Source organism: Salmo salar, chromosome 12 (genome assembly GCF_965601325.2).
Source record: "Salmo salar chromosome 12, fSalSal1, whole genome shotgun sequence".
In the NCBI taxonomy this organism is placed as follows: Eukaryota; Metazoa; Chordata; class Actinopteri; order Salmoniformes; family Salmonidae; genus Salmo; species Salmo salar.
Window position 1 is genome coordinate 34272070 of NC_138302.1, and position 14485 is coordinate 34286554.

A 14485-nucleotide genomic window follows, 5' to 3' on the forward strand; every position below is an offset into this window, starting at 1 on the left:
AATCATGACGCTGCAACTGGATACAGATGTAATTCATGCTAGAAGAAAAATCTATTTGAGTACGGTATCAAAGTTCAAACTGATGAAAAACAAGTACATTGCATGCTATAATCACCACCAAATAAATAAATGTCTCATGCCAGCACAGCAGATGTTTTCACAGTTGTGTGACCCAGTTTTGTAATATTTGGATGGGGAGTTGATCGGTGACGTAAGACGAGAATTTACCCCCCAATCTCCTACGGACTGGGGTCTCAGTGCAGAAGTAACCGGGCAGGTGAGCTGAGACCAAGATGAAGAAGTTTGTGGCATTTTCCCTCTGTCTGGTCCTCTTGACCATCTACACAGCAGGTAGGCTCGTTTTGAAGAGGTAAATTGCCTTTAGAAAAATGTATTAATTAACCTATTGGTGGCTTGTGAGTCTTTTAGAGGTCTCTAATACATTTTTTGTAATTTTTTTCTAAATTTTAATGCAATAGAAATGTTGTTTTAAGAAAATATGAATATGCAGTTGTTATGTAGTAATTAATGCTGTAATTTATATGATCAAATAATTACATTCATAAAGCAAAGTAATTGCTGCATAATTAAACTTACAAAATAAAAATGCAATTCAGTCAGAAAAGCAAATATTGTGTTGTGTCATTGTAACTAGTAAATATGAAATTAAATACATTTCTGTTGTATGAAGATATTGCATGAAAATATGAAAATAAGCTAAACAAATAATTGTTCATGTAAAACCAAACAAATATGACATAATTGTTTTAACTGCATGCACATAGCTCATTTAAATACTGTATTGATATGCTCCCTATTACAATATCATGTACTTCCATTTTGAAGCTCTTATCAATGCAGTTTCAAAATCATTGCAAAAAGCATGCATGAGCCCTGGGTGGTGCTTTGCCACGTCGCTGTGTGTGCCTGGCGCTGTTGACAGAGCCAGCCAGGTTCATTTTAATACCCCCTCGCAGGTTGGCCTTTGGGGGTCACGTGCTCCATGGGCTGGCCTGGCTCTCTGGAGAGTGAGGGAAATGAATGGCTACTTTGTTGCTCCACCAAAAAACAGCCTCCTAATGATATTCTGCTGCTGCTGGGGGACGGACAGAGACAGAGCTCTATGAGACTAGGGGCTGCATCTCAAATGGCACCCTATTCCCTATATAGTGCACTACTTTTGACCAGGGCCCAGTGCACTATATAGGGAATAGGGTGCCATTTGGGATGTAGACCAGGGGCTGTTGATCTGCATCCACAGCCTGGTACGTTAGAGAGTACACGGCTCAACATGTACCAGTCAAACAAACAGCAGCTTCTCCCCTATATCCTGCACACGCTGGGTGTGTGATGAGGTGGTTGTTGTTGACTGTTTGAAATCTAATGCAAGTTTTTCTTCCTGTTTAATGGCTGCAACTGAAATGGCAAGTCTGGAAATGTAGGTTAATGTTGTGTTTTGAGTTATAAAAGTCAAGAGCAACCAGATAGATACAGGAGGAAAGAGTGGGTGACAAATAATGACCGATATCAGGAAAATGACAAGAATATTGTTTTTGGTATATTGTGCACAGAGTACCCTATGTCACTGATGGTTGCAATATTTTCATTTGAGATAGATGTAGCCAAATGAAGGTTGACGTTCATTGTCATGAATCTTGCCCTGGAGGCAGAACTGAACAATTTTCTGCTAGATGGGCCAGCTGCTAAGTCAAAATTGGCTTTAAAGTTAGGGTTAGCGGTGTGGTTAAGGTTATGGTTAAGGTTATGTTTAAAATCCCATTTTGGTGGGTATTTGGAATTTATTAGGATCCCCATTAGCCGCTGTAAAAGCATCAGCTACTCTTCCTGGGGTCCACATGAAACATGACATTATACATAGTACAGAACATTATTCGTCAAGGACTGAAATACATACATTTAAAATGTCACACATAGCCTACATACAGTGCCCTTGGAAAGTATTCAGACCCCTTGACTTTTTCCACATCCAGAGATGTTTGATTGGGTTCAAGTCCGGGCTCTGGCTGGGCCACTCAAGGACATTCAGAGGCTTGTCCCGAAGCCATTCCTGCGTTGTCTTGGCTGTGTGCTTATGGTTGTTGTCCTGTTGGAAGGTGAACCTTCACCCCAGTCTGAGGTCCTGAACGCTCTGGAGCAGGTTTTCATCAAGGATCTCTCTGTACTTTTCTCCATTCATCTATGCCTCGATCCTGACTATTCCCCCAGTCCCTGCCGCTGAAAAACATCTCCACAGCATGATGCTGCCACCACCATGCTTCACCGTAGGGATGGTGCCAGATTTCCTCCAGACGTGACGCTTGGCATTCAGGCCAAATAGTTCAATCTTGGTTTCATCAGACCAGAGAATCTTGTTTCTCATGGTCTGAGAGTCTTTAGGTGCCTTTTGGCAAACTCCAAGCGGGCTGTCATGTGTCTTTTACTAAGGAGTACATTTTTTGGTACATTTTTTGGTCTCGGAGCTCTACGGACAATTCCTTCGACCTCATGGCTTGGTTTTTGCTCTGACAACTGTGAGACATTATATAGACAAACATTTCTAAAAACGTGTTTTTGCTTTGTCATTATGTGGTATGGTGTGTAGGTTGCTGTAGAAAAAAATATTTGATCAATTTTAGAATAAGGCTGTAAAGTAACAAAATGTGGAAAAAGTCAAGGGGTCTGAAAACGTTCTGAATGCACTGTATCAGTACATACACACAATATCTAGGTCTAATAAATAGTACAATGCAAATTACAATAATATATATATAAAATTACAGTGTCGATTCACAGTAAGGTGTCCTTTTATCTGTTTTTTGAAAGTGGTTTGTTGCTAGCTTGAGTTGCCTGGTGTGGCAGAGAGTTCCATGTCGTCATGGCTCTATTAAATACCGTGCGTTTCCCAGCCTCTGTTCTGGACCTGGGCAAAACGTATGACAATAAATGCCAACCTGCGTAGGCAAACAGTAATGTTGCACAGTCAGCTCTTTGAAAACAAAGGGATATGGATGTCTTGAAATGCTTTCTCTCTCTATCGCCAGATGCAAACCCAATCATCAAGGAGAGCTATGCTAAGCAACTTCTGCGGACCAAGAGGCAGAAGCCTGGCCACCCCGATGAGCCAATGAGGGTAAAGTTCAAAGTGGAAAGGGCACAATTAGAAACCTGCAGCGGTGTGCTCATCCTTCTAAAAATCCATAAAAAATTGTTCACTTAACGGTTACCCTGTAATTTCTTCTGTTTTGATATGATAATGAGAGCTGCTTATGGCTTGATAAATGAATAGCTCTCTCTCTCTCTCTCTCTCGCTCTCTCTCTCTCTCTCTCTCGCTCCCTCTCTCTCTCTGTACAGGAGCACTTGCTCCACATGCAGGTTCTGGATCAGAGGGCCCAGGAGACCAACCTGGAACACTGGCTGAACCCCCACTGCTACCCCCGCTGTGACAGGAACTACGGACACCCCGTCTAACCCCCAGTGACCTCGCCTTGACTCCTCTCAGCCCAGGTCCCTGTCTGTCCGACACAACCATAAAACATGCCTGCTTGGGTCCCCTGAGTCATGTTCAGTAGGGAACAGAGTAGCAAAATGCGGTGTTACAAAAAAAAAGAACTAGTATTCTGTTTCCTGCCTATTGAACACATTGTAAAGTACCCATAATTAGCCTATAGGAAGAAGTTGCCTTTTGACGCTGATCAGTTTTGTATTTCCCTCCTGATTGGTTATAGTTAGAATTGGGGTAGGGTAAACTGATTCTAGATCATTTTTTTTTTGTCTACAGGAGAACAACTTTTTTTCTGTGTGGCGGAGGGCGCTGACGGCAAGAATGATGTCGACGACAATGATGATGATGACTATGATAATGATATGAGTGTGAAGCTAGGAGTATAACTCTATCACGTGCATTTCATGATGAAGCCTCAGCAGGGAACATTAGTGGCCATCAGTAGAGATGTCCATAGCTTATTCCAGCAACATTAGCGTATAGGAAACGTATTAAATGATGTTAACATCATAGAGGATACATGATCAGTTTATATGTAGATACAGTTATGAGAAATTATACATTGTATTATGTAAAACAATGTTTAAAAAAAACAATGATTGAATAAATAATCTAATCAAATAAAAGAAAATGCTCTAAACGTGGTGTGTTTTTTCTTCTTCAGTTTTGAAATAGGACTTCAGTAGGACTTCTTTAGAGAAAATAAAAACTAAGAAAGAGGAACTGTGAACTGGTCATGTGGGTTGACCCCGCTGCTGACCCGGGGTTACTATCGTAGTTTACTGATGTTTGGGCAATTTAAGACAGTGCCCTTCCCTCGAGTTCACTGTGTGACTCTGCACTGTGCTGTTACTTTCTCGCGCAGGAGGCTCTACAGAAGAACGGCATGCTATTGACCACAATGAATAACAACTTGTGAAAGGAAAGAGGGGAATTATTTGATACAATGTATTCAACGCTTTATCGCAGCTAAACTGAATGGCCGGGAGCACTAGGCTAAATATTACGCAGTTCTGGGCGTGTGAAGGGAGTAAATATATCCAGACAAGAACAAATCCAGTTATTCTCCGAAGTGAATGTCGTACAAATAATTTTTAACATTGCGTAATATATCATTAAGCTGATAATATATACGGCCGTATACGACTGACCCAGCACACATTTTAAATGCAATTTAAGAAATGTGCTACTGATGTTTGGGCTGATTGATTGCCAAAAATATCGAACAATTATCGAACAATTATTGATGCATTTGGTCAAATTTGTTGGTAACTTTTTTATTATATCCCCATGATTCAGTGACAACATCTAACGCCAGACGTGTGTTTCATCTGGAGAATGACGTGTGTTTCATCTGGAGAATGACGTGTGTTTCATCTGGAGAAAGTGCACTGTAGCCTATCAATAGTCAGACTGTTCAATTATTATCGGCATGTGGCATGCGAGCAACATCGAATGATTCCGCAAAAACGAATGCACCGATAGGCGTACAAATAGGCCACTAGAACCAACCAAGTCAAAAAAACTGAGTAAGCACGCAACAATCATGCGAATTTTTCATAAAATTTAAGCACATAGCCTATACAGAAATGACCAGTCTTTTGTCAGGCAGATGCATTCCTGTCAGACATAAGTGTAATAGCAGGTTATAACACATTATATATTTCGTAGGCAATCTATTATAGTTCTAATGACATGTTTGGTAACACAGGCATACCTACCTTGTGACCCCACATAACCAGCGTGTCCATTCCGCATATACCGATGGGCGCTGGATTGCAATGGTTTATGATTTTAGGAAATTTGAAGGCCAATATCATTTTGCAAAAGTACAATTAAATTCTTCCTGTAGGCCCAATGTCAACCACTTAAAATAATTATAGGCTGCGATTTTTTTCTGTGAAGAGCTTACAGGACGACCTCTGAGGACACCACAATTACATTTAAATAGATTTCAATAAAAAAAACTCTTATTAAAATGTTTTATCAGCTGTCTCTGAGTCCCAACTACTGTATTATTTTAGCAATCTTTGTCATTTTAATAAAAATAAGACAGTGACGTTAGTATTGTATTTTTAATGAACGCAGATAGGGTTATAGATTTGAGTTGCGTCCTGATTTGTTTTGAAACTATCTGAATCATTACAAAATATATAAACCAAGGTCTAGGCCTTTGTGGACCGTTGCCAAAACGCACTAATCTCAATGAAAAATAGGACCTATTTCTCTGCTATAATTGACACTACCATATTGCTAAGAAAATGTCATTACGAACCACGGCAAATACGGTAGGCCTATTTTGAAATTAAGACAACGGGAAACATGCAAACTAAAGCAGCTTCTTAAATCAAAAATCCCATGTCACCAAAAGATTTCTGAAACCTGTAATTCCATAAATCACATTTGCAATTATCATCGGTCCTTTTCACAGCCAAGGCAAACCATGAATCTGAAAATCAGTTGGAAGAAATCCTGACAACCAGAAACAGAGACAATTGCAACGAGTTTACTGGAAAGCATCTCAAAAGCAAACTGTGACATCAGGTTGTGATCATCCTGTTACACTGAAAGCATTTCATTTATTTGTCCACCACAGATGTCAACAGAAAGACCTTATGTATAATATGTCAATATACGTTCTTCGACAAAGACAGCGTCATAAACATCAAGCACCTTTCCCATTTTTATTAACAGCTTATAAAATCTGGAAACAAGACCGACATCTGCTCAACTACTGACCTATAGCATTGTAAAGGCTATATAAACTCTTATAGAGGACATGTAGGTCAACAAGACAGATTTGATTCACTTTTTATTAAACCTTCCAAAAAGTGCTTGATAAACTTTTGAAATTAATAGGGTAAGCTACACCTCAAACTGGAATGGCATGTAATTGGCCTAGGATTTCTCCATATTGAAATAGAATGTAATTGGCCTAGGATTTCTCCATATTGAAATGGCATGTAATTGGCCTAGGATTTCTCCATATTGAAATGGCATGTAATTGGCCTAGGATTTCTCCATATTGAAATGGCATGTAATTGGCCTAGGATTTCTCCATATTGAAATGGCATGTAATTGGCCTAGGATTTCTCCATATTGAAATGGCATGTAATTGGCCTAGGATTTCTCCATATTGAAATGGCATGTAATTGGCCTAGGATTTCTCCATATTGAAATGGCATGTATTTGGCCTAGGATTTCTCCATATTGAAATGGCATGTAATTGGCCTAGGATTTCTCCATATTGAAATGGCATGTAATTGGCCTAGGATTTCTCCATATAGATTTTTCTCATTGGACATGTGAAATCAAATTACAAATGCTCCCACATTATACCTCTAACATTTAAAAGGTACTAGTTTGACACAAATATAGCCGGTCTGACAAAGTATACTGTTAGTTTAAAAGTGGATCGTTGAAAACTAAAAGCTATTTGTAAACAAGTAAACGCTGTACACAAGGCATGCAACTCTTTCAAATAGCCTATGGGTGGTGATTAGCTTCAATGGACTTCCTTTAATTTTGGTCGTTACATTTAATAGACTTCCAACTATATTATATTTATACACATCTGCACATACAATCCTGCAATTTGCTTTTATACATTACCTAAAAAAATCTGACTGATAAATGACACTATAAAGTCTGGACTATTCCAAATAATTTGATAGAAGATTGACAGAGAGAGACAGAGCTGAAGAGAATTAAAATCAGAGCCAATCATCTTTTATCTTTGAAGAATCCTTGATCTGTGCTACTCTCCCGGATAGTCACTGTCAAAAAGTTTGTGGTCACATCAGTCACCAGAACCTTCTCCACGTTGTTCATGCAAGGCTTCCAAGTCACCTCGTCCGTTTGGCCAAGGATCCGCGACACAGGGATTTTGGCGATGAGTGAAGGCTTCCCCCTCTGTGGAAGCTCATCGTTGGGTTGATGCACATTCTTTTTGGATAGGTGCTTTAGGTGTGGAGGGGATAAGTAATTTGAGGGGCATTCTTTAGTCCTGCAGGCCTGGGAGTCAGAGCCTATTCTGTGTGAGTGCAACAAGCCCCTGTCTGGGCCGGAGTGCTGCTGTGTGCTCCCACTAGCCACGGGCCTCATCTGCTTGTGGGGATAACCACCCAGCTCTAACTGGTGCCTGTGGGCTAGTTTAATCCCCCTCATCTCAGACTCCCTCTCTTCACCACCAGACAGGCCCAGCTTGGCCAGTTTGAGTGGACCGTATGTTGCCTGCTCCTCTGCCCTCCTCTTGTGGAGCTCTGTGGCGGCAGAAGTAGCATTGAAGGGATTGTCCTTAAATCGCAGCTTGGGTTTGGGCCCTCTCTTCTTGGGGACAATCACAAAGCCATCGGGGCCTAGGGGCCTCTGGAGGACTGGTTGGCGGTGCTCTCGGACTGGTTCTGGGGGCCTGACCCGCACACTCTCGCCCCTGTTGACGGTGCTGGGTGGAAAGATGGTGGGGACCACGGCCCTCAGCCCCTCTCGGGCTCTGGGGGTGATGACAGGCTCTGGGGTCGGGTAGGTCACACGTATCCCCCGGACCGCATCGCTCCTGAACTCGTATGATTTGGCTTTAGCTTGAGCCTAAATGGGGAAGGAAACCAGAGAATAACCACTTTTGAATTGGGGAAAATCTCATCAACAACAAAGATGGAAGATTGAAAGTAGGCTATTGCCGATGGCAATATGGGCAATGTTTTTCCACTGCTCCAATTTCAGTGGGTATAATGTTCTCTTTCATAAGGACAGATTTAAAATGCCAGTTGAGGATACTCTTTGTCATTATAGATATATAATACGAGTATGCCAGCAGCTTTATAAAGGCTTAATAAATAATGTGCCCTTGCTATTAGCAAAACAATGTTAGAACAAAGAGTATAATTGTAACAATACATGTATACAACTATAAATGAAGACAGTAGACAAAATCTTCACTTGGCATAATGTCCCCTGAAGAATTTACAGGCTACACCAGTGTGTTAGCATTTTTACAATAGTTACTTGTTATATATGTCTTTTCAGCTCAGTTTGAAAACAGCTATTTACAGGCCTGGGAGAGAACCTGCACTCTAAATAAGCTGCCGGTATTAAGCAATTTTCATAGTCGGCACTCGGAAAAGACTGGTGCATTCGTTTGATGACGGCTTCAGATTTTACGATTTCATTCAAAACCAATCTCATGCAAACTTTTGGTATTAGCTATAACGATTACTTTACTGATTATTAGACGTCAAAACGTAATAACTTTTAACCGTGCCGAATAATCGATGCACGCCTGAATAGATGAACCCTCGCTTTTATAAGCACATTTTATGTGCCACACGTGTAGGCCTACATTGAGTTCATTTCGAAATATAAACAATTAACCTGGCATGTTTATTGATCAATTTGGCTACCTGTCAATCCAAACCAATTTACCATGATTCGGTTCAATTAGGGTTAAAAAACATTTGAGGTCCATTAGCACCAGCTTAACTAACTAATTTCCCTAAATACACATTCACACCTCCACAAATACACATCCAGCACTAAATATGATTTTGCCTTAATGCCGGTACACAAAAGGTGATTCTAATGGGAAAACGTGACATGTGGATCCTTCAAACTTGCACATTCACGTGTCAGTGCAACAACAGCTATTTATTAATTAATTAACCATATGAAGACCCTGTGGAGACATAGTGGGTGGAGACTGGTATGTTTACATGCCACATGCTAGAAATCGTGTCCAACCATGCAGCCTTAAATTCAGTAGATTTCATTGCGTGTTGGATGGATTATTTTCAACAACGCATGCATATCAACATAGCTACCTTTAGCAGGAATGTCTTCGGTTTCGGGCCTCTCTTTTTGGGCCCAAAGAGTTCCCTTTCGCGCTCCCTGAAACAGCAAGACACCCATTTTGAGTATCAAGAGAGCGAAGTGCAATAGGCGACTTGCGTGACGGATGCATTTTATTTTGCTGTGCTGCTAACATTGCATGCAATCAATGTACAACATGAACAGGCCCATATCCATACGATTTACCTCTCTTCGAAAGCGACGAAGAGGCGGGAGTCCAAGATATTTTCCTCCGGTTCCCAAGTGCTAAATCTATGGAGAAAAATACAATTGACAGGGGTTAGTTTTTCACCACATTGGGAAAGCAAGCATAGATACGGGCTAACATTAGCTAGCTTGCTAACACTGCAAGCGTGCTTCGCTGACTTTGTCACTAGCAGATGCCACCTAGCTAGCAAGCGAACGCTACAGCTAGCAGCCAGCAACATCCATGTAGAAGCAAGGTTCTCTAGCATTAAATTCAACGCAACTTACTTCGGTGACCAGCCCTTCCATTTCACAAGGTATTCCATCCGACCCTGCGTGTCATCAGAAATAGAAAAAGAACGCTTCGTTAGGGAACAGCAGTGGCGCGTCAAAATAGATTATGCAAGTTAGGAAAATGTGTTTCACATACTCTCCTTATTCGGCGTTTGATGATAGATTCGGCTGCGAAAACCCGTTCCCCAACTGCAGACAGCTCCATGTTTACTTCAATCCAGCTACCGTTAACTAAAGCTTGGTGGTGAACGCTAGATATTTTTCTCCCCTGTCTCGCGGAGTGAATTCCAGACAGCCCATAATACTCCTGCACAGAAAAGACGTCATCAAAGAAATCATGTGTTGCCTAGGAACCGCAGTTGGTGGAACCATTTAGAGAAAGCCCATTGGGTTAGCCGTTGCTACGTTCCCGCGGTTGCTAGGTGAGTAGGAGGAGCGTCCACTTCTGAAAATTCTTGAGGGGAAAATGGTGGCTTTAGCGCGGTGGATCAATTACTCGGATTATTCGGTCTTTAAAAACACATGTCGCCAGATATTAAACGCAGAACATGTGCAGAATGAAAATAAATGAACAATGGGAGCAACGTTCCTCAAATGTAAAACGCCAAAAGAGGTGAAGGAAAGCAGATTGGATGTGTGCACATTTCAGTTATCAGCTGATCTGTCATACAATATTTTTGTATTAAAGTGCTCTTAATCAATAGCCTACAGTCATGGTAAGGCCAATTGTATGAGGAGACTAGGAGACAATATAGGCCTAAAGGAAATATGTCTAAATAGAACATAGGCTATAGATCACATTCATGTGCAATAGTTTATCCTAGTTCTCTTGATCCCTACAGCGTCATGTACGCTTGTTTATTCCATGTGTAACTCTGTGTTGTTGTTTGAGTCGCACTGCTTTGCTTTATCTTTGCCAGGTCGCAGTTGTAAATGAGAACTTGTTCTCAACTAGCTTACCTGGTTAAATAAAGGTGAAATAAATAAACAATTTAATTAAAAATGGGTGTTTTAGCTTTGTATTTATTTCTCTTGAAATAAATGGTTGCAATTATAGTCTCCATTCAGTAGTCTATTCGTTTTAACCTAAGCTACAGTTTCCATACAGGTTTGACTTCATTCAACGAATCTGGGGATCAGAGAACACATTGCCCCCGTTAGCCTAGTCATACGTATTTACCTCATTTATAGCCTTTAAAGTGTTTAAGTAGGCGATTGCCATCAAATTGTTAGGTAGGACCTCTAATCAAATGAATTAACTTGAACATAAACTTTAGACTAATCGAAAAAATAATGTAATTATTGCCTACAAAAAAGTTGACCAAAACAGAAATTGGCCTATTGTTTAAGTTAGGGTATGGAAGTAGGCCTATGTAGTCTAATTAATTGAGTAGGGCTAGGCTTCATATAGAAAAATACAAGTTCAGAATAGAGCTTGTAGGCCTATGCATGGACCTCAATTAATCAGCATATTTTCATATTTTCAACACTCAACAAGGGATATATTTAGGTGTATAATTTCCACGAATCTGTCACTTAAAACTAACCGTAAAATATTGCCCTTTATGGTCTCTAATCATTCAGTCTCGGAAAATGTGGTCGCTGACTTGAGATAGGTGCTTTAAATAATTAGCTTACTTTCATTACGATCTGCTCAAATAATTAGACACGTGTAATAAATCACGCCATCCTGTTGTTTACACATGCACCATAAATCAGTCAGCTAAGCCTAATGCGTTTATCCACGTTACAGCAACAACTGAAGGGGTATGTGGAATATATAGGCCATTCGTAAAAGAAAGAGGTTTGTCAGACCAAAATAGATAAATTAATAATACTAATATCCTTGTATTTATCATTATTGTTAATTGGATAGGCCTACATATTTATTGTAATTGTTTATTTATTTAATTATTAATACTACTAATAATTGTCATATCATTATTATTATCTGTATTATCATTACTATGTCAATATTATTTCTCTAAAATAAAATGTATATGGCATTATAGCACAGATTCAAATGAACAGCACACAAAGACTTGTCGGATCAGAAAAGGTCCATTTCAATAATGTCCCGCGTATTGGACTATTGTCAAACTTTCCATTCGATTTTTTTTTTCAGAGCATTAAGTTGTCTATACATGAATTTGCAATGCATTCAACTGAAGGTTAAACTCACAACACCAATTGATTGGCGGCAGGTAGCCTAGCGGTTAGAGGCGAGCAAGCAACTGGAGGGTTGCCAGTTAGAATCCCGGGTCTGGCGGGAAGTGATCTTGCAACCGGAGGGTTGCTGGTAGATCTATCAAATCCTAGATTCCATTACCTGCTGTTGTGTCCTTGAGCAAGGTACTTAACCCCCCACAACAACAGCTCCCCGGGCGCCCAGTGTGGCAGTCCCCTGCACCTCTCCACAAAACCTGAAGGCCTATATGAAGGGTTTGGGTTAAAAGCAGAAGTCACATTTCGGTTGGACCTTGTTTGCAATTGACCGACAAACCGATCTTCTTAATCTGACAGCTATTTGGCTGATCACACATCTACAAATCACTCGCAAATATATTTAATTGAGGACTAACAATAAGATAACCATATCCTCTTGAAACTTCATATTAATTCAGACCTCATCGCCAAGTTCCCTTAAAGAAAACAAACTCCAAAAGTTCTGATTGATTTTCCAAAACGTTTAAAGGCCTACATTATGAACTAAATTAAAAGGCATTCATTTAACACAAACATCCTTCCATTTAAGAATATAGGCTTACATGAATGATGATGTCCTAATTAGGTTGATCTATGCCTATTCATATAAATAAAGCTATATCAGATAGGCTAATCAATCGGATAATTTTGCTGTTAAGGCCAACACATGAGTTGAGATGGACGCACAACTATTTGACAAAAAGTATATTGATTCAAATATATCTCAGATGTCGGCCTTTATTAGGGTCAAAGTTTATTTGCACATGTGAGGAGCGACAGCGTTTTCTACAACTTTGGTATTGGCATTGTCTCATTGCAATATGTTTACATTGTCAAAGCTTGCAAAGATCACGAAAGCCTTCATCTTATACTTCTAGACTATAGGCTTGATCTATGCTCTGGGATCATTTGGCCCTCTTGAGCAACTAGTTTAGGAGAAAACTCATATCGGACTATTATAACATTGTTTCCCTGATAGACCCAGCCATAATCTACTCCAAATCACTGATCTTGACTAGTAAACAATACTTAAATACCCTTTTCCAATTGCTCGACAGGAAGGGAGAGAAAAGGTAGGCCTAACGTATAATTGAAGAACCTAACTGAGATATACTAATGGTTGATTCAGTGTAGCATGCATGTCGATTTAAATTTATAGCGGACCACCCTAAAGCTTAGAGACAGGCAGGTCCATGCAGCCTGTAACACAAAGCAAATCTCAAATGCTGGCCGCATGCCTAAACCACGAAACAGACTCCTCATTGGTTAATTAGACGCCTATAGGTCAATCTTGATCCATTGGAAATGACAATAGGCTAATGGCAATATTGCGCGGACAGGCTGCAATGGATAAGCTGCAATGGATATGTTTGAAACAAAGGACCCCCTCTTTGCCAGTCAATGCATGTTATTGCATTGTTTGTTATGATATCAATTAGGCCCATGACGGCATCCATGCAAACACATCAACATCTAGTGAATTACAAGCAATTTCCTCATGTAAATGCTCTCAAAATCCCTGTTGGGATAGAAGCAGTACAGGACAAAGACATGCAGAAAATAGGCTAGATAGGCTATTGAACCGTCCTTCATGTTATTATTCGTCATATACATTAACATTAGGTTTTAATTTTGTCGCTTGTATTTTTCCACAGGCAAACATGATGCCAGTAATGAATTTTGTGCATCGCTTTACCGGAGGAAAACGGGCTGCGGGACTCCTTTTATGGGGTAAGCGTTGGTCTCCGCGCGACTGCAGTGCAGTGCAGCAGTGGTTGCAGCCATATATGGGTGCATGGTCGACCTGTTAGAAGATTATTGGTTCGCTCGTATCTGGGCAACCGCCATTACCCAGCGCTCAGCAAAGCTAAAAAAACGAACATCATGCAAAGGCAAGGACATCATGCACAAGGGGAAGAACGAATCTTAATTTCTCGTCTCCTATGCAGACACGCGAACACATACTTGCCACAAGCGCGCACACGCACACACGCACTCTCTGTCTCTCTCTCTCTCTCTCTCTCTCTCTCTCTCTCTCTCTCTCTCTCTCTCTCTCTCTCTCTCTCACACACACACAGACCATCACACACAGGTATCATGCATTTCAAGTCCTCTGCGCTTATTAACTATTTTTGTGAGATTTGCATAACAACACAACTTCTTGGGGCTAGTTGTCTAAAAGCTTGGCCAACAGCTGTCACATTTTGCATCGGACATAATTCAAATGTCACCTTTATTTTCGTCCAGTGGGTCATTAAAGGACGTCACATCTATAACCAAGACCTTCAAGCTATTTTCATTAGGCCTATAACCGAGATCACATTGCCGTCCACACAAAAGTTCAAGGTTACACTTTTTGCTGATAAGGAGGAGGGATGTGGAATGTGTGCGCAGAGGGAGAGAAAGAGGCATAGACAACTTCTGTTTGTTTCGATAGAGCTTAATTGTATAAA

The 14485-nt window shown here is 40.4% G+C and overlaps 2 protein-coding genes across 2 annotated transcripts; one reads left to right on the forward strand and one right to left on the reverse strand.

The window, feature by feature from the left end:
* Nucleotides 1–192: 192 nt before the first annotated feature.
* On the forward strand, nucleotides 193–4143 carry LOC106564992 (uncharacterized protein C17orf67 homolog). Its single transcript, XM_014131546.3, has 4 exons — nucleotides 193–351; nucleotides 3042–3130; nucleotides 3353–3505; nucleotides 3780–4143. The coding sequence occupies exons 1-3, from the start codon at nucleotides 294–296 to the stop codon at nucleotides 3467–3469; spliced, it is 264 nt and encodes an 87-aa protein (XP_013987021.1). The 5' UTR covers nucleotides 193–293; the 3' UTR covers nucleotides 3470–3505; nucleotides 3780–4143.
* A 1850-nt stretch (nucleotides 4144–5993) lies between these two features.
* Nucleotides 5994–10143, reverse strand: LOC106564894 (chromobox protein homolog 8). The gene is made up of 5 exons (XM_014131383.1): nucleotides 9964–10143; nucleotides 9822–9865; nucleotides 9534–9599; nucleotides 9320–9386; nucleotides 5994–8090 (listed from the first exon to the last, which is right to left on the reverse strand). Exons 1-5 carry the CDS (start codon nucleotides 10030–10032, stop codon nucleotides 7227–7229), a joined length of 1110 nt encoding a protein of 369 aa, XP_013986858.1. The 5' UTR covers nucleotides 10033–10143; the 3' UTR covers nucleotides 5994–7226.
* Between the last annotated feature and the right edge of the window lie 4342 nt (nucleotides 10144–14485).